The 20,965-nt window shown below is 39.7% G+C and overlaps 1 protein-coding gene across 1 annotated transcript in view; it reads right to left on the bottom strand.

Moving 5' to 3' along the window:
* LIMCH1 (LIM and calponin homology domains 1) overlaps window positions 1-20,262 on the bottom strand; it is a 66,433-nt gene extending 46,171 nt beyond the window's left edge. The window contains 9 exon segments of the mRNA XM_062493635.1: window positions 513-743; window positions 1,284-1,610; window positions 2,292-2,639; window positions 3,948-4,202; window positions 5,490-5,780; window positions 10,175-10,447; window positions 11,110-11,359; window positions 15,543-15,738; window positions 20,239-20,262. Of these exon segments, the coding sequence (XP_062349619.1) occupies window positions 513-743; window positions 1,284-1,610; window positions 2,292-2,639; window positions 3,948-4,202; window positions 5,490-5,780; window positions 10,175-10,447; window positions 11,110-11,359; window positions 15,543-15,738; window positions 20,239-20,247 (2,180 nt within the window). The 5' untranslated portion in view covers window positions 20,248-20,262.
* Window positions 20,263-20,965: the final 703 nt, after the last annotated feature.

Genomic DNA, 20,965 nt, shown 5'->3' with positions numbered 1-20,965 from the left:
CCACCAAATGATAACTCTGTTCAAAGGCTTCAACTCTCATACAGCCTCAGACATCTGAACAAAGATGCTCAGAAAGACGTTGAGCATTATCAGGAAGAAATTCGGGATCTCTAGATTTTCTGTTAGGAAGTCACTGGCACTAGTTAAGCCACAGACAATCATCTAACCTACCACATCCAGCATCTCCATTTCTAGCTGGAAACATTTGTAATGATTACCTCATATTTAACTAGAAATCTCTGCAAATGTAATGCAAATGGAATTGTTATGTAGATCTGTTTCCATATGTTGTTAGAATTTTGCGTCTAGTAGACCTCTGGACTAAGTCACCACACGGCTCTTCAAAAAGGGCCTGAAACCTTCTATTGCCTTCTACTGAGCACAAATAATTAGCAGAGAACTGAGGACAAGCATGAAAATAATGGGCCACCAGCAAATCTTCCTGATAAAGAGATCTTGACAAACAGTCCACATGGCTAGCTAAAAGGGACAGAGAAAAAAAACTTTCTTACCTCGTGGTTTTCTTCTCAAGTTCTGTAGCTGTGCCCTGCTTATTCTGCTGCTTTGAAAATGGCATGGGAAGGAACTGCTTAACATTGGGCCCATGCTGTTTAAGAAAAGCTCCAGTTCTTCTGGCTAACATGTCATCTCTTTGTGGGTCTGGAAATTTCATGTTTTCTGTTCCATCACTCTGCAGCTGAGGGATTTCAAGCTGTTCTTGGCTTTCTTCTTGTCTGATAGTACTGCTCAGAGAGACAAGTGACACTGTTCCATGATAATGCTCACTTGTACAGCAAGTGAATGCTCAGGCAATGTGAGGTACTGTTACTTAAAGTTGAGAATGATGGACAACTAGGCAAACTAGACATCTTTAGCTACAGCATACGGTGTAAGAGGAAATTACACTGAACCTCACACCTATGTGAGTGATATTTTAGAAGCTGGGAATTGCATACAAATCTGTGCAATGACTTATTCACTTGGAAGCTGGCATAAAAATCTAGACCAAGCACCATGGTTTGCAAAAGAAATCCCCCCAAAAGATAAAAGACTATTTTCATGCTGAACAACAATTAACAACTAAAGTACTAAAATATTATGAAGGAAAACAGGCTGTTTCATAGGACACATCCCTGTAAGTAATTTTATAAAAACAGAACACATGCCATGATGAATGAGTAAAACACATCTGTAAAGCCCATGTGAAGAATACAACCACTGACTGACTGCTGCCTGATCCAAGCTAACAACATACACAAACCAGGCTGCTTCTGTTCTCTGACCTTTCTCCTTCCTGTAGAGTCTTCAAATCCTTTTCACGAGCTACAACCTCCTCTTGCTGCTGCTGCTGCAGCAGATGAGCTAGTGACAGGGGAGGACAATTTATGGGAATGGAGCTCGTGGCACGCCTTGAAAAAGTTCCCATCCTTCTAACCAACATATCATCTCTCTCAATATCTGGTAAATTCCTGTCACATTCTTCCTCGGTGCTTTCTTGCTGTTTGCTCAGACTCCATGGGGTTTGTTTCTCACAGATGACATCAGAAGCTGGTAGAGGTGATGGAATTCTCCTGCAAGAGTAATCTCTACCTGACTTGACTCCTCCCTTACTAGTGATGAGAATGAAAGGAGGGGTGAGACAGACAAAACATTCTCAGGTCAAATGAAAGGCAAGAAAAGGACCCACTCCGTTTGCAAATGTTTTATAAATATACAAACTTAGCTGAATGAATTGCTTGCTAAAAACATTAATTAAAAAGTCTTGCTGTAGTCACAGACTGTGATTAAAAAACACACCAAAGAAATGTAAGATCTGTTAATGTGTTAATGACCCAGATAATTCCTCTCCAGATAAATGCCAGAATAACAGAGCAGCAGTACACCATCTTCAAAAAGAAAGTAAATCCATTATGTTTGAAAAAAACATTTTTGAAGATCAGTAAGGCCAGCAAGCTGAATGACAAATTCCTAATATGCTGAAAGCAGGGAGAGCAAAGCTGCTGGAATTCAAGAAGCAAAAAAATCACGAATGATAGCTCAGCCTCTGAGATACCAGTGACTTCACTGCCCAGCAGAAATTTTGAGCAAGTGTTCAGAAGATCTGTGCACAGCGTTTTGCGCAATCCTAAACATGTTAAGATATTGTGAAGACATCAGATGTCTTCTGAACAAGGTCACGTGCGTAAACAGCTCTTGGGTTTATGCTGCAGTTCACTCCCATGCAGACCAGCATCTGGCAAGAACAGGCCTCATTTATAGCTCAGGAGCACTTTCTAAACCACACCAAATACCTGGACTCATTTTCTGGCTCAGATACTTCACTGCTGTGTTGTTCAGCAAACCCAAGACTGACAGCAGTGGTTGAAGGAGAGCTTTTAACTCCAGAGAGACTCTCCACACCATCTTTCTTGCTTTCCTCTTCTGTTCCACTCTTGGATGAAGCTCTGCCAATAACGAGCTTGTCCCATTTCTGTTGATCTATCTCAGTTACTGGCCCAAAATGCACAAACTTCTGCTTGGGGCTACCAGCCTTTTTGTTTGCTCTGGTTTTGCGGACAGCAAAATCATCATGGGCTACTGCTTTCACCGTGGCATCAGTTGGTGGCAGGGTGTTGCTGGAGCATCTGAAATCTTCTTCACTGGTCATAATGAGGAATAAAAGAATGCCCCCCAACATGAGATCCCCAGAATAAAATTAATTAAACGGTCCTAAGGTTTTGAAGGGGTTTTATTTTAAAATTCAAGGACACAGGTATAAACAGCTGTGGAATACTGAGTCCCAAATGACATATAAAATGCAAAGACACTGCAGACCTGTGGGGAAAATTCAGGGAGTACATCCATGGAAGTACTTCCTAAGGGCAAGGAATGTAGCATATGGCCTGCTCCAAATTCAGTTCTTCACCCTAACAAAGCCACAGTTTACTTATCTGCTCATGAATGCCCAGGCCACACACTATATGTGGCTGTATGGCACTACAACTCACTTTGGCACTGGCAAGGTACAGAGTCATGGGAGCACTAGCAAAGGCAATTCACTTACCCTAAACTAAGCAGACTGAATCCTGATTTTAATAAATCACCTCAAAATTAACAGAGAGACTGCTAATATCTTTATGGCGAAAGATTGATTGAGTTTTGATTTATTAGAGCTAAAATGACATACAGTAACCACATTGTTAGAAGAATGCCAGAACAGACAGCCGTCTTTAATTGCAAAATGGCATGCACCTAAACAGGAAGGCTAGGAGTTGTTATCCTTTCCTACTGGAGTCACAAATCACCTGCCTACGTTATAGTCCATCTCCATAGGGAAACAGCTTAGAATAACTGCTTTATACTGGCTCCCTTTGTAGAGCTTTTGTTAAGAACAAGAGCACACCACCATACAATGAGGCTCCTGAAAGCCCTGCTGCAGTGAGAAACAGTGCTGGTGTATTTACACAGCACTGGAGTACAATGCTATGCTGATGTATCAGCTCAGGTCTCAGAATAGCACAGAGACATTAATGCAAAGGTGCTGATCTTCAGCTAATACTCCCAAGGTATAAAACACCCCAAGTCCTGAAGACTGCTTGGTAAGCAACAATGTAGTTGCTAGTGTATTAGTAGCATCACTTGGAAATCTGTGCTCTTCAACTCCAAGCAGCTTCAAAGCAAATTCAGCCACATGACAAGAGGGACTTTTCTGATACTGTATTAAGAGTATCTACAAGAAAAGGGACTGTGAAACTACCATAGTGCTCTAAATGATGGACATGTTTTCATTTCATGACAGACTGCATATCTGTACAGATTTTTGGACTCCTCCTGAAAACTGAAATAGGTAAGGACTGGTTATGAACAAGGCATTCTTCAAGTACAAAATCACAAGCACACACAGCAGATTGTGGCAAACTAAACATGCTTCCCAGGATGCCAATCCTGTCCACAAGCAGAAACCATACCTGGGCTCCCCTGACAGTTTCAATCTTTTCCAGGTCTCCAGATCTGCTTTTGTTATAGAGGCATTGACAAAAGGCACATCCTCTTGTAGCTGAGGCAGGATGCTTTGAGATTTCTGTTTTGACAAATCATCTCTCTCATTATCAAGCTCTTTCACCTGCTGTTCCTCCCGTGACTCAGTCTTCTCCTTTTGCAGAAGTGGGTTCTCTTTGCTTGTACCAATTTGCCTTACTGATGTCATGTGCACCCGTCTTCTTCTAATTTAATGCACATTCCAGTTCAGCAAGGAAAGATATTTTGAGGAAGCAATTATAAATCAGTGTCAAAAGAAGAGGTTCAGATCTCAAGAAGATAAAACTGAATTTATAATATTAGTTTCACATTAATTTTAGGAAGTAAAAATGGAATGAATCATTTGAAGTTCAAACCTCTCAGCTATGCTACCCCACTCATGCACTACTGAGACCACTTCTTCACGTGAATGTCTATTCCCACGTCAAATAAGAAAAATCTTTATGTTATTCCTGCATTAACAGTAATTATTTCTGCAGAAATAAACTTTCTCTTAAATAGTTACAAATATCTCATTTGCATATTATTCACACAGTGAGTTCAAGTTTTCCTCTCAAACACTCTGCAGAATTTCTTTGATCTTAAGAGTCATGTCAATAGCATGTACTCCTTAGACTATTAAATTTTGGTTAAGTGCTCCTCAGATGTCCTGCCAAATTAGTCATTAGAAAATGTTAATACAATCAAATTACCAGGAACTGAATAGCACATTTGACATTTGAAAATTGACAAGAGCTCCTAAATATCAGAAGAAGTTTTCTGAACATATCAGTTGTTAGTCAAGGTTCCCCACATTATGTATATAGTGGTTTTGTCTAGAATCACATCTGTTTGTGCAAAAAACCCAAATATACTTGTTTCCTGAAAAAGATCTCTACCTAGCAAATATTTGTGTTCAGCAACTTCTTAAAGGTCTGTATCACTGAACTGAAGAAAGAAGAGATTTTCTAGGCTGAAGCCTTGTAATGCCTGATTCATTTCCCAAACCAATGCTGCATAACACACATTAGGACCAGGTGAAACACAATTCAGAGCAGTGTAGCAGGCATACATATTCAGTGCCTTAACTGAAGACTCATCTGGTCCATGTTTTATGCAGGGTATTAAAAGAGCATGAGATGAAAGAAATGCTCATCGAAAAACGTGCACGGAAAGTGATCAGAAAAACAGCTGAGACGTAAAACATATTTTCTACGTTTATTCTCCACTACTCATGCTCATGACCTGTCTCATGAGCTTAGATTAAAAAAATTGTCCTGCCTTTATCTTATTTACACTTACAGCCAATTAAAACCTCCTCATAATCTAACAAAAAATTACTTTGGCTCACTTTATGGTAAAGCATTTGCATTTACTTTAACCTGCAAGGTTTGGGGATTTTTTTGTAGCCAAGACAGCTTTAGGCCTATACAGCAATATATCATGGTGAAATTAAGTATTATAATTGAAAGAATAAGACCATGAATGCACACCTTGCATGTTCCTTTTTTTCCATCTGCAATGGCTTTTTAATATCTTCCAGTTTACCTTTCTCTTTACTTGTATAGGGTCCAACTACAAAGGAATTAAATGGAATTATGTGTTTAGGTTGATTCATTCTGGCTCTCCTGGTGGCAAAGTCGTCCTTTTCTAAATCAGGAACTCTGCTGGCTGCTTCATCTTCTGAGCCAGAATCCTTTCCTTGATAATGTGTCATGAATGGGTTGTCCTTGCGAAGGATGATGTCTGGGATGCTTCCACTGTCTTCACATATTGGCTTTTTACTGACACAGAGCAAAATTAAATAAAGCTCTTGATGCACCAGGGGAGGAGAGGGCAATTCAGCACTCATCTCCAGGTCAAAAAACAAGCACAGTTAATCAAATATGCTCCAAGCTGCTATTAGATTGCACAAAGCCTAGCCAGAAATAAAACTTACCATATACAGTGGCAAATCCACAAAGCAATCCGCATAAAATAATCAGCATGTTGGACCTTTACTTATTTTAGCTATAGCTGGAAGAATGAGTCAGAACAAATTCTAGCATATGAGATACAGTGAATATAGAACCATAACGGGCAGTATTAAACTTCTTGTAGATGCCAAACCAAGGAAGAAATGTGATAAAAATGCCTGATCCCTGGCAAATGTTGCTGAGTCCTGAAATAACATATTTAGCATTTTTCCTAATAACTCTATTCAATTAAAACCCATCTGAGTAATCACTGAGGCTGTCTACCTCAGTATGCTCAACTGCTTTCTTCTCACATGCACCATGATTCTTTTCCTAATTAACATTTCCTTTCTCACAGAATAGTTCTTCTATGCCAATGCTGACATACAGTAGCTTCAATGACAGTACGCCAGTGATATTGGCATGCTGAAAAACATTGCCACCTGCCTTCGTCAGAAACACAACTGTTATCAACACAGCCCTGCAGTTACTGAAGATTACGATTATAAAGACACTTGACAGCTGGCACCCATAAACATTAAGCTTATTTTAACTTGTAAGGGTCAATACTCTTAGGCAAACTGAAAAGACAGATGGCAGGAGCTAGGCAACTCTCACATTTAAAAATCTAATTGTTCGTACTGATATTTTAGGAAGTTGGGCAGCAAGGACTGTTGCATGCAGCACTTTTGTAGGCATTTGTTCTGTCATGTAGCACACCTTGCTATACAAAGTGGAGGGGATCACAAAGGATTAAGCAGACTGGCATTAAGAAAGTGAATCTAAATAGCTCAGGGGTTGCTCTGAGTTTCTCTATTATCTTAAAGAGTGCTTTTTAAAAGCATTTAAAACATTTTTAATCCCTGCAAGCCCACTACATACACCACTTATTTTACATTCTCAGCTGCCTTTTCAAAGTACTGCTCCACAAAGTTGCTGGAGGAACTTATGGGGAAGCCATAAACCATCTCTGACAGACAGCCTGGCTCAGGCTCAAAGGATATATGAAACTGTCTGCTTTTGCTTTCTCATGCTGCAAAACACAGGATCCCCTGTGAGTGATGTGGAGAGCATGGTCTTAAATTTGCTAAAAGGCAACTTTTTCTTTAGATCTCTCTGAAGGATCAAGATTTCACTTAAGGCAACAGAACAACACTGGCCAATATCGTTCCAAATGGGAACTGCTGTCCCTTTTCCTCATGAATATTTGTGTTCACAACAGCTTCAGAAACAGCTGGCTCACCAAGTGATTATTTAGTAAAAATTGCTGGATTTTTCATGTCCACTAATGCTAGTGAGGCTGCAGAGTATCAAATGTAGTATTTCTGAGAGCAGTGTTTTTGGCAACAAAGAAATACCCAGTTATAGTACTCAGAAGTGCAACAATGAGTCGTTGCAATGAGAAACTTACAGCTTTCAGTATGTAACTAGACTTCAGCAATCCGTTTCTAGCTTGAGAATATTTTCCATTAATTTACTACTTTTGCCATGGAAACAAAGATTAGCTGTGACATTTTGGGGTCCCCTGAAACAGTTTATGATGGTCTCAAAAGTATTTTTTTAAGATCAGTTTACCATGGTATAGATAGCAAAGACTAAACAGTAGATTTAGCTGCAATTGCTCTTGCACATCCAGCCCCAGAACAATAAATGGATTAATGCTGGTACAGCAGGGGCTTCCAAAGTGACTGCGGACATTTGCACTCCCTGAAGCAAGGTCTCGTACAGGCTTGTGGATCCCTATATAGCATTTCAGAACAATGGAAAGGTCTGGGATCCCTATGCTCTGTCAAGGTGTGAGTCCACATTATTTTTCAATGAACATATCATAAATGCTTGCTCACATTTCTCTCTTAAATTCTCCTCTCTATTATCGCTTTAAACACAATTATTCTCTTTTTAGGGTGTCTCCATGAATATGATCCTTACCTTTCATATACAATACAGTAATTAAGAGACAGATGTGCAGGCAATAAGCAAGCAAGGAGAATCACATATCAATAAAACATGCAATAGAGACAATTCACTCTTTTGGAAAGGGGAATTACTTTTTGGCATGCATTTGTATAGCATCTAATTCAGCTAACTAAAGCACCTCTTTCCTAGAACATGCTACAGCAATAGAGACAAGCACTTAGACTCCAAGCAAAAAAATACATTTGCATACAAGTTCAAATCCTTCCTGTTCAGGACTCAGAAGAGTCCCCTACTGAGTTTAAGCTTTAGGAACAATTAGATGCCTTGTAAAACTCAAAAGTCACAGTGGGTGTCCTCCAGAGGTCAATAAGTTGAGTGGAAACAGCCTGTAAACAACTCTAAGGAACTAAAATAAAACTGACAATCTCAGGTGGAAAAAAAAAAGGAGTCTGGATCAGAGAAAGATGAGGGAATAAGAGGGGTGAAAGAAAAAAGAAATCAGAATACAGACAAACAAGAGGGACTGAGAATTACTGAGTGCCATTAGTGCATGGAAAATTTAACTTGATGACAAGAAGAGATATAAAATGGAGATGTTCAGAGAACAATAATAAGACTTTAAGAAATATGATTAAATGCTCCCCTGTATCCTAAAGTGTCACTAAATTCTAAATTACTAAATCCTTCCCTTCTCCTCACCCACTATTCTCCCACTTTCACATACAAAGAATTTTCCTTACAGACTTCAGTCCCCTGTGCCTTTTCTGCTGTGTCTTCGTACAATCCCCAGAAGCAACCTCCTACTTCACAACAGTGATGCTCGGGTTACAAAGCTCTGTTCTTTGACCCTTAGCTGGGACAGAAAACTATCATCTCCTCCTTCTTCCAAGATGCCAAATTCCACAAGTTGCTTCCACTGAGAGCAAGGAAGAAAATTTACTTGTTATTTCTCCTCCCTTCTCTGTAAGGTCTGTAAGGACAACACATTGTCCAAGGAAAGAACCACACATTTGTTCACACATGCTTCCTTTGTGGACATCAAAACAGTAGATCAAGCGCAGAGTTGGAAAAGGGTTTCTCAACATGGTGAGCATCCTCCAAATGCAAACAGAGCTATTTGTTATGTACTGCACTACTAAACACAAGCTATGCATTTTGCTACTTATTACTGCATTACTACCATTAATACTACAGCCTTGGACTCTACTTGGACAGTAGAATAGGATTATAGTAATACCCCTCTGGTTTATGGATTCCCAATTGACTAGCACACTAAGTGAGGCTGGAGAACTATTTTATGCCAGGTAGCTCCTCATCATTAGTACTGGACTTTGTCAAAAGTAATATCCCACATTAGATATAAACACTGGTTCAGTACAGCTCAGCAACAGTGAAGGAGACCTGAGGAAATGTGACAGCATATATTCTGTGACTATTTCATCTGTATGTGGCTGCACACCAGCTTCACTGCACACTGCATCCCACAGCCCACAACAAAATGTTTGTGACAGGAGGACATATGGACACTTACCCTTTAGCCAAACAATTTTGATCGTTTATAACTGCCTAATCTTCTGACATGTTAGGTAAAACTCTGCTTTGCAGGTCATCCCCTTGAGTAGAAGAGATTGAAATGATGGAAAAGTTTGGGCTGTGAACCTAGCTCTCAAATAACAGGAAACATCCAAATTGAACAACATCCAAAAATAAGTAACACAGGTAATAGGTGAATAACTACATATATTCCATTCTAAAGTCAGTCTAATTATGTCTGCTGAACTATGCCTCCATACTTTAACTGGTACATGTGTTAACAAGCACTGTGCTTTTATAGTTCCTGCCATTAAAAATAAATGAATCATTTATTAACACAGCTAAAAATATCAACCACCTAAAAGGTGTGGTTAAGTAAACTATCCCACCAGCAACAAGCAATGTAAATTTCTGAAACTTTCACCTAGACTAGGTATTTTTAATGTAGATTTCTAAATATTTTTATTAAATTCAAGAGAGCATTAAGTGTAAGGTGACAAGTAGTCTGTGTAGTAGTTTTCCTGGAGCCTGTTTACATTATGCTGTAAGACTATACAATTTCTCAACACAAATGCAGTTAGTATCATACAACTTTGCCATCCACAGATGCCACATCACAAGCTTTTTCAGACCAAGACCTTCACTAGCCATTGTGAGTGCTTCGCAGACTGGATTTTTGTTAGATGTGAAATGGCAGCAGATCAAGGAAGCCCACACTTTAGCCAATCCTAAAATTGTGAGGCGTGCATGATTTCTCACACCGTTGGGCTAACCTGCCATAGCGCTGGGCTGCTGACATGACTTTAATACCAGCTTGTTCAAGTCTTCTTAACTTTTTCATCTCTTCCACATCTTTCCCCTTGGGTGCTGATGTTTCTTTTGCACTGCATGAAGGAGACTGGTCTGTGGAGTTTTCTTCACTTTGATTCACACCTAATTGATTTTTAAGGGAGCTTGCTTCAGGAGCTATGGAACCCACTTTCTCCTTTTCACACAGTCCTGTTGTTTCATTCAGTTCTTCTTCTATGGTTTCAGGGTGGGGTTTGCTATTGAATTATACAAGGTAGTTTAATGTAGACTGTGCCTAAAACATATACACTTACAAGCACATTTTGCTGAAATCAAGATGCCAAGGAATGAATTCTGATGAACAATCAGGGAAGATAATTATGCTCTTTAAAGGAAGTTGTTTCTTAGTCCAAATCAAAAGTGAAGTATTAGTTGACAAAACCAACATGCAGAGTCACATGCAGAGTCACAGCTATATAAACCATACTGGTGTATTAAATACAGCATACAAGTATATTTATTTTACAAAAAAATACCAAAAATATTATTTATTTTGATTAAATATATAAAACATTACTTTTAAGGATCATTTCTCAGTAATTGTCTTGAGAACTGAAACAGATTGTCCTGAACAATTTTTTCCAGCCTTGGGTTTGAGTCAACATCCACGTTACTTACATTAACCAACATCTTGTCATACACAGGCTTTACATTGCATTGTACAGTAAATAATGACATCACAACGATTTTCCACTTGTTGCTTTTCTACTAGCTGCACCAATTGCTAAAAACTACTTATCAGTACCACACCAGCAAGAGATTTATTACAGTATCGTACACCTTGTGAATAGAATGGAAACTGGGAAAGTGTTAAAGCATCACCACTGAGGAAAGGAGAAAGTGGACAGGTCAGTCTTACCTGAAAGGTCTGTCTCCTAGTGGCGAAGTCGCTGTGCTCCAGCTCTTTCTGTACTCCTCTCGTTCAGCTTTCTTTTTTCGAAGTGGAGCAGGTACATAGAAAGTCTGATTACTCTTGTTTGGGAGGTACTGGTTAAAAGGCACAGCTGATTTAGGTTCACCGTGTGAGGTCCGCCTCGCCAACATATCATCTTTTTTCACATCTGGCATCTTTCTGTGTGGCAGGTCAGTTTCCGAGTCACTTCCTCTCCCTAGGGAGGAAGGAGAAAAAAAATCCTTTTTATTTTCACTTTCATCCAGTTGTTTGGGTTATTTTTGAACTATAAATCAGAGAAGACACTCTATACATTTAGCCACGTTTACCTGCATTTGTATTTTAAAATCAGTCACTGATGGCAGCAGCCATAACATATACATAGACAGTAAACTTTTTCATCATTCCCTGGAAAACTCATCTTCAGCCACAGGCCACATCAAAAAACCTTAGGTTAAAACTAAGCCAGACTTCTCAATCACATAGGTCACAACTTTACCTAAAGCCCAGATGACTCCTACTTGTACATAAGGGCATGTCTGACTTGATTCATTGTCTCGAACTTAGTCAAGTATGTGCCTAGCTCAAGGACAAGCACAAAAGGGTTCCATGTTGTATAACTACAGAATAGAATAATGGAATTATGTGGATGTTTCTACACACACATTAACACAGCATTTTGAACACAGACAGTATCAGCTTTGGTCAAGACCTGAGAATAGCAGCAGCAGCTTCGAAACAGAAGCCTTGATGGTCCCTTTCCAGTCTCACTGGGTGTCTAGTCAGTCAGTCTAGCACACTGCAAAATTGATTTTGTTCAAATGAACTAAGCTTCCTGATATTTACAACCCATTTAAAACAAACTTAGGCAAGTTTCTGACTTGAAACTTCCAAATTGCAGGAGAAAGAGCATTTGCAATGTGGAACTGCTCTCATATCCATTTTGGAAGCCACTTTCATAGACATTCACTAGATTCTCTGCACCATCATGAGCCTTTTAAAATAATTCACAAAGAAGTTATGCAAACAGTTTACTCCCACCAGTGTAACCTTATCATGGGTCCTGGTTTGAAGAGTGAAATGGAGTGTGTTCAGCCATTTGTCCCATCAGCATTTGTATGTTCTCCAAGCTTTGCAGAGTTGGATGTCTTTGGTCCTTGGCCCCTTTGCATCACTTGCATATGCAATAATATCTGTTCCCCTTTTTAGGATGAAGGGAAGCCACTCAGGTTGTGTCCTCTTGTAAATTCAAAACACTAGAAAATTAATAGCTAATTCACTGTGCTATGTGCTGTGAACAACTGAAAACAATGAAGTCATAAAAATCACAAGCAGCTTGTGTATAATTCAAAGTGGAGGAAGAAAGAGAGGTCTAAATATGCTAGGAATGTTACTCGCAAAGAGCTTTTGCAGTAGATCGAGTTATTCATGATTTGCTTGGAGAGAGACGAAGAATGAAAAGGAACAGTAGGAAAAGATAAGACACAATGGAAATGAATGTTAGACAAAATCACAGTGCACTTTTTTTGTCAGTATTCTTTTGCTTGAACAATTTTTGTTAAGAATTTATGACAACTAGCACCACAGTTGGTACCCTGAATCCATGTCTAAGCACAAAGTGGAGATACCATCACAAACTTATGGGTGTCTGAGGATAGCTGAGGTTTGAAGGGCTGTAGTGTCTTTAGACAGAGAAGGGCAGAGAGTAAGGAAAAGATAAGAAAAAGATCCCTTACTGTTATTTGCTATTCTGATTGCTTTTGACTTTGCTCTGGTGTCTATTTTTGTAACACATGAAAACCAGCCTTGAACTGGCAGACAGAAATGCTGAAACAGATAATCACAGTAGTAGAGGAATTAGAACACATTCCTCTCGCTCTTTACTGATGTTCCTACCAGCATCCCCAAGCTGAGTACTTCAAAGAAAAACAGCTTCTTTAATTATTCATATATTACTCATGAAATTATTTTCAGCTCAAATTTGCAAAAAAAGTACTTGAAGCCAAAGTACCAAATGGAAGATGCAGCTGTGCTCTACATTTATAACTTTAAGTTTGTTCTACATTTTCAAGTAGAAGCGGCAGCAGTTTCCTACTACAGCAACTTCTAACAAGCAATTATACACTATAGACATGCAAAGATCCTTCTTAAAAGGATCCATGCACAACTGCTGGCCAAGCAGAGGATTTTATTCATTGGCAACTCTAAAGGCAGTTCAGTCTGCAATCCTACTGTGTTTTAAATGACCATTCTACTCTACCACTGGTTTTGTTTGTTTTTTGCTAAAGGACAGGCTTTACATGGGACACCAGAGCAGCTCCTCAACAAGGAGACTAATCACATATGGCATTTGTGAAGGTAGAATTACCTACTGCTTCCACTGAAATGAATCACTTTAGGATCACTTAAATAACATCCATTCAGGCTTTTTTTTTTTTCTTCTAGGAGTGGAAGGAGTCATAGTTTTAGTTTACAATAATATTATTTGGTTTATAAAGTTCCTATTTGAATGGAGAAATAAGTAATAAAAACAGAATGTTTTCCTCTATCCAACTTTGCATATAGAATCTTAGAATTGTTTAGGTTGGAAAAGACCTCTAAGATCATCAAGTCCAGTATACTGTTTCTATCAAAAACTACTCACAGCTGAGTAAAACACTGGCCTGCTGGGACCACAGGAAGAGGTTCAGCATAAAAGAGGTCAGCCAAGTTACACCTCACCTGCAACTGTTGGAGGAGACAGCTGTGAAGTTATGGCAGCAGTAAGCAGGGAAAATGGGACACATTAGAAAGTGTTGGCTGGACAAGTCGTACATGTGCACACAGCTTCTGCACGCACCCTGCTAAAAGACTAATTTTTCTTTGAAAAAACAAAGAACAAACTTTGTGTGCTTTCATCATATTTTGTGTTTGTTACAGGATCAGGAATGTGACAAGTAGTACATCTTAGCAAAAAATCTGTGGCAAACAATCACAAAACCTTTCTAACATTGATAATAGAGCAGAAGTTGACAGGATGCATCTACAGGACATATGTAACTGGCTACCTACCAGCTCCAAGTAAGCAGGGACACCGGACATCCCCTGAGCACCCAGGATAGAGCAACACTTTTCAATTAGGACATGTGAGGTGTTCCTATTTGCTAACACCACGCTTCTCCCATTTGAGAAGCCAGAAAAACATTTTAGAATGTGGACCCTGGGCTGTGCTCAGTGTCTGAGGGGTCATGAGGCTGTTTCAGGGAATCAGCCCCATTAGCTGGTTCTGGAGGGTCAGCCAGTAACAGCCCAAACACCACAGCCCATTCAGAGCAGCAGAGCAGATCTTAGCTCTGATTTTCCCAGAGCTCTTTCATAATTCTACTGTGATACCAGCTTTCCCTGCCAGCTTTCCAGTTCTAAGGAGTTTCCCATCACCTCAGGAAATCTCTCATGTGTCCAGTTATGACTAGTACCAGTTTCTTTCACACTGCCAAAAGCAGCATGAACATCTGGTTCCTACCAAAAAGTCTTCCTGCCTTTCCTTTTTAAATTAAATAAACAACATTACTAAGGAGAAGTGATTCATGTGTGCAACATAACTTCATCTGATGATGAAGTTTGACTTATTCATCTGTTTATCAGGAATGTAACTGCACAGAAAGCCTCAATCATGCATCCTTTTGTCCTAAACCAGAATCCTGCTCATGACAGTTAACCTAAGTGCATGGTCCACACCTATTCCTAGCAAATCCTACTTCATCCAGCATGCTGTGTTTACAAGCCTCTGATAACATCTTGGAATCTGAAAAGAAAGGCAGAGAAGCAGCAGCCCTTCTGTATGCCTAGAGCTGCCTGTCCTCTCACAAATGTGTACAAAGCTCTGATGCTGGGAGGTATTAATTTACCCAGTTTTCTAAATGCCATAAAAACATACATGACATTTGATAAAGTGCTGTACATCAGACTTCAAAACACTGTCAAGTATCAGACATTCTCAAGATATTTCTATGTAATTTATTAGCCTTGCATTTACTTAGAGCAAAGACTTATTCACTACAATTCACTACACCCTGTTTCTGTAATTTTTTCTTGCTTCAGCCTAGTTTGTAAGTTAAAATGAGTCTGCATAACATCCTCTTAAACCAAAACCCAGAAAAGCACCCTTCCCACCATAAAATTACATTGCAATGATGTAACTAATTTCCCAATTCTACACTATCTTGAGACAAACTTCAGGTAAGCTGTTGGCAAAATCATCTAGACCTCAGGGAGCACAGATCAGCATTCATAGAGAAGTTCTCCCATCAGCTTTGCCTGATTCAGAGGCTGTGTGCAGCTTCTGAATGGCACCTTTATCCCAGAAACGTTACTCCTATGTCACAATGTTCTGCGCGTGCCGCACTGTGGCTGGTACTTACCATCACTACTCCCTCTGAGCACTACATCTGGAGATGGTGTCTGCTGCGAGCGGGAGCCAAAGGAGTCCAGACTGTCAAAGGAATCATCTCTGCCGTGGCGAGGTGGGGAGAGGGAATCACTGCGCTCAGAGTCCCAGCAGTCTATGTAGCCACTGTCACGAATGCTGCGCTTGGGGCTTTCAATATCCTCTGTTTCCTACATGGAAATACAGCAGGAATGTCTTCATAAAGAAGGCACTGACATACTTGTGAGATGCATTATACATCAGAAAACAAAGCATCTTCCCAAATGGTAAAAATCTCCTCCCCTAAAAAGGGTTTCCTTGGTTTTTGCCCCTTCTTCCCTTCAAACCAAAGTGCAAACTTGCAATAAACAAGTTTTATGCTATTTAAGAAGAAACTACTCTCATTAGATTAGTACAATGAACTGAGAAAAAGTTCAATAGACCAGTTAATAAACCGATCAAAAGTGAAAGTAACCTGAAACTTGACTTGTCGTCCACAGTCCATAGCACAGCCGAAGGCACTACAATTTTAACATCATGCCGGCATCAGGTTTAAGTTTGCTGCTTTCCAAAAGATCCCCCGCCTTCTCCTTGCCCATCTATTCTATCTGGCCAGGACCCCAGCAGACAGCATTTGTTGTTGCTGCTTCAGCTCAGCAATATAATAAAGCAGTGTGCCCCAGCCTCCGTCTACCTTGAAGACAAATTCCTGTTATGAAAGAGGGATGTCTTTCTCAAGCAATCAGCAATGAAAAATATGCAAAATGCTTTTCCCGATGCCTCAGAAGAATTCAGTTGTGCTCTTTACTCTTTGCCAGCTCCTGGCTCTGGGGGATATGAAAGCACTTGTAGCTGACCCACATGTTCAGAGCAGGGAGAACAATGGTTGTCTTTGACAGCCCTGTGATTATAAATTCTTTCCAGTGCAAGCAGCACATACTAAAACACTGAAACTCCAGCAGAGGGAAAGGTCAATAGAAGCCATCCTCACCCTTGCATTATAATAAATCCCTTGTTTTAGAGAGTGTCTTAACATTAATTACAATCACACAGACTGAGAAAAAACAAAAATAACTAAGTTTGTTCAGAGATAAGTCTGTTTTCTTCTTCCCCGACAGTAAGTAAAGTCAGAGATGTGGGTGCCATTATCAGACTGACATTTTGTGACCCAAAAAGGCTGGAATGTGATTTTTTTTTTTCCTCAGAAGCATTTGAATATTAATTCCTAATTAAGAAGCACCCCCTGCTTACTACTAGCTGAAGCACAATGGCTATATTGAGCAGAGCTCCCACTGTCCCTGACTGCTAAGGTTTTACCCATCACTAGTATTGCCAATAAGAACAATCAGGAATATCACACTATGCTACTGCGGGGCTGCCTCCACAAAAAAGCAGCTTTGCTGGAAAAGTGATGGGGAGTGGAGAGCCCTACAGTAATACACCAACACACCCCTGCCAAACAAGAGGGACGCTTGAAGCGGGACTGAGACATCAGACCAAATGCCTTGCAAACTTTTCAGGAAGAAGGCCTAATTAGTGCCAATCACTACTAATCTGCCAAAATACCACATTAAGGGCAGCAGCAGAGGTCACCTAAGGCCAAGCTGGACTGTAATAATGCCATTAAGTAACCTCACAGTAAACAGAAGTGAAAATATATTCTAAAAACAGATAAAATGCATCTTAAAGAAGTTGCAAGGAATCCTACGTAATTTCCTTTCCCAGACCTGCTTAGTGAACTAAAATACTGATAGAAACAATAGACAACAAAAATCTGTCTCCCTGAAATCTGCATGAATTACACATAGCCAAGAACAAATCTACAAATCCTATCAAAATCCCGTTTGTGACATGATCCAAAAATCTTTTAAAAAATCCAAATTCCTTAAATCCGCTCATGCCTTCACACCAATCAGATATTCTCAATCTTTAGGCACACTTCCATTTTCCTAAAATACTGTATTTGAATGGCACAGAATTGCTCAGCAGCCACAGGGACTTTAACCAGGCAAAAAGCCTCATCCCACATTCACTATCTCCCAGAGTCTGAAAACAGTCCAATTGTGAACTAATGAGTTCTGCAGAACCTACTTTCAATGGCCTGTTTATGTTAATTTTGCATGCTGCTCACTAGGAATTAGGAGGCAGGCACCAGGACAGGATCCTAGACTTCTGTAAACATGCTCTTTACAGCTTTCCCCTTGGCAAAGACACTCTCACAACACAATGCCGTCACACAGACGGGTACTTGTCCTGCCTTGAACAAACGTCATCTCCCAAATGCTATCAGTGGGAATGTGTTTATCTGTGGGACTGATAACACCACGACATGACACACAACAGCACGTTAGTCTTTGATATTATCTAATTAAAAACACAGTATGTCACCGAGTGGCAGTTAAAATGCGATTGCCAAATACAAGATGCATTTGTCCAGGAAGTTCCAACCACTGAATGTAATGAAAAAGTCATGGGTATTTTGTCATTGGGAATTTCTAGTTTAAAAGTAAGGAAGAATGAGGACTCAAATAGTTAATGAAATTAAAAACAGAGTAGTATGAATAAAATTATAAATTAATATCCTCTTCAGCATGAAAAGTGGAAAAAGATGAGTCCAAGACAACTTACATCAGAGGTGTCTTTTGATTTGGTTTTTAAAAAAAGGAGGGTAGAGAGGATTTACAACAGAAAAGTTAAACCACACTAAATTTATGGTCGATTTAGTTATTAAATTCTGTGGAAAAAATGCCAGTAGAGAATGTGATAAAGTGTCTTTTCATCACCCGAGCTCAGCTATAAAAAACATCAGTGTTGCACAGCATGATTAACATGTTATATTTTACAACCAAATCCTCTTCAAATGCAGTAACATACAAACCCACAATTGCCAATGGGAAATACTTCAGGGGTACAAGAGCAGGGACGTGATACAAGAAGTTGCCAGCAGCCCTCACAGCAGCATCACCCTAAATAAGACTTTTCAGGACTGCAAAATGCTCTGTTTATGCATTAAAGGCATATATAGCTTTCAGCTTTTATGAGACCTCTACTCTTCTCCCAGCTCCAACATTTGCAACAAATCAAGTACCATCCTCTTGCTTTTGTCCTTAATTTGCAGCACTCTGCAATGGCCAGCCAGGCCCTTCACGACCACCAGCTCCCTGGAGAACACTTCCTTTTGCCCCTATTTCATCCCACTAAAGGGTTGAAGATAGGACCTCCAAAATGCTCTGATGATTAGTTTCATGGGTAAATACCACCTGGAAAAAGAGGAGCCTCATGGTGTGAGATTAAACATTAAAAAATAAATCATGATACCATGCAGCACTAACATTGTGACAACCTGCACTTTGGCAGTTTTTCTGTGCTAGCTCCCTTTTTTGGATTTGTTTCACCTTTCAGACCCCTTTGGAGTGTGAACTGTTCCTTCCCCACATCTTGTATTTGCAAACAACTCAACTACTAAATTCATCTTTTTATTGCTTAGGCTCAGTCATATCACTCATGAGTGCCAAAGTCCCAAGTAATAAGCACAGAAATAAACTTCTCCAGAGAAGCAGATGTTCTATTTTCCTCTCCATTTTCACCTGCTTCTTCAGAGGAACTGGGCTCACTAACAGGAATTTTACTCATCTAATTCAGGTTCTCTGGTCACGCCAGGGTGTAGGAACTGCTATCAGTCAGACAAGCATTTCTTCCTCTCCAGTAGTCCTGGCCCTGTGAGATCCCAGAATGAAGAGCTGCAGCTGGCACAGAGCTGAAGGAGAATTTAAGACCAGAGTCTCCCGGGGTCCCCAAACCCTACTGCCTGTGATGACTTGGCCATTACATGAGGTGGGGAGGAAATAGCAGGCACGAGGCTCTTTGTGGACTGCAGAACATAACTGCACAGGCTTTCTTGAGCAGTATGTCCAACACACACAGCACCAGCACATGGTGCTGCCAATCTTCTTCCACACCTGCTCCTTGCCCCTTCCATCCCAAAGAAAGGCAGGTTTGGTTATCATTGATAACCATTAGCATTAACCCTGAGGTCAAGTGTCAGATGTCAAGGTTCAGGGCATGCTAGAATGCTCAACAAAAAAATCCCCAAACCACCCTGCAGCAATCATAATTTTTCCCTTCCAACAGAGATCAGCTCATCAGAAACCACCAAATATGATTTCAGCCAGAATGCAGAACTTTACAAAAACAATTTTATCCTAACTATGCCCTTGGTGAAACATAATCTCCTTCTCCTCCACTTCAACTTTATTTAGATCCTTTGGTTTGATGCTTTATGTTGCAACACAAAACCAAAAAGAGCTGCCCATGAGACTGAATGTTTTAAAGAAGAAAAAGCTATGCTCTTGTGAGTTCTACCACATTACTTTTGAATCTCAGATCTTCTAGCTGTAACTTGGTGTCATAAATGAAAAAAAATTAAAACCAAAACATATGGAAATTAAGATGAAAGAGCCACATGACAATTCTAAAGCCCTATTTGACATCACTTGCTGCATCACAGATACCACCACAAAGCTGGCTGCCAAAGTGGCTTTCAGAGTTTGGTAAAATCAGAAACATTTTTCATGTAGGAAGAGGTTTACTAAGGAATTTGCGCTCCAGCCCCCTTCTCTCATATTCAGCAAGAAACTTTGGAGTAATAATTTTAAGTAAATTTCCATACCCAAAACATAACAAAAAGATACCTTTCTCATTTGTGCCAGGAAGCCTTCAAACTCCTTCAGGTTCAGGGTTGTTCCACTGTATGACGTGCAGCTGTTTGCTGCTTTCCCTAGCCAATAAATGGTGACTAATACCTGCAGAAGTTAATAAGAATTAATTTAAGCCATCTACACTGTGCTGTAGCTACATTTACTTCCCTGCAACATCCCTCATTTATTCTAAACTGCACAGTGGCACAAGATTTTGTTATAAATCAGAACTGAAAGGGAAGTGTCTGTCAAAGGTTAAACATAAATACATCAGGCAACTATGAAAATTTAAAGAGTCCTAAAAATATGTAACTTAACATGTTATATCCCTGGTATTTTTAATAAAAATAATTAAAGTGTTGTGTCTGCCTGGAAAATAAACAGAAAAGATGGATCTGAGTAGAAAACCTAGACAAATAGATTTGAAACTTCTAGAAAACACACATAAATATATTTGTTTGTAAATTCAGTACAATAATATTAGTAGTCATTAATGAAAACAATTAAGACCGAGGCACCTATAATGTCTGCCTGCCTAAATGCATCTTGAATATGTCCTATTTCAAGGACAGAAAAGGGAGTCCCATTTTTAATCACCTTAATGTAAGTAACCAGATGACACAGGAACATTTATTTCCAGGCTTCTGCTGGTTTAAGAATTGCTTAGCCCAAGATTAATCAAAAGCCATGAGCATCTTGTCGTTTCCATCAGACTACATTG

This window comes from Cinclus cinclus, chromosome 5 (genome assembly GCF_963662255.1).
Source record: "Cinclus cinclus chromosome 5, bCinCin1.1, whole genome shotgun sequence".
NCBI classification, from domain to species: Eukaryota; Metazoa; Chordata; class Aves; order Passeriformes; family Cinclidae; genus Cinclus; species Cinclus cinclus.
This window is presented reverse-complemented; position numbering and strand designations above follow the sequence as displayed.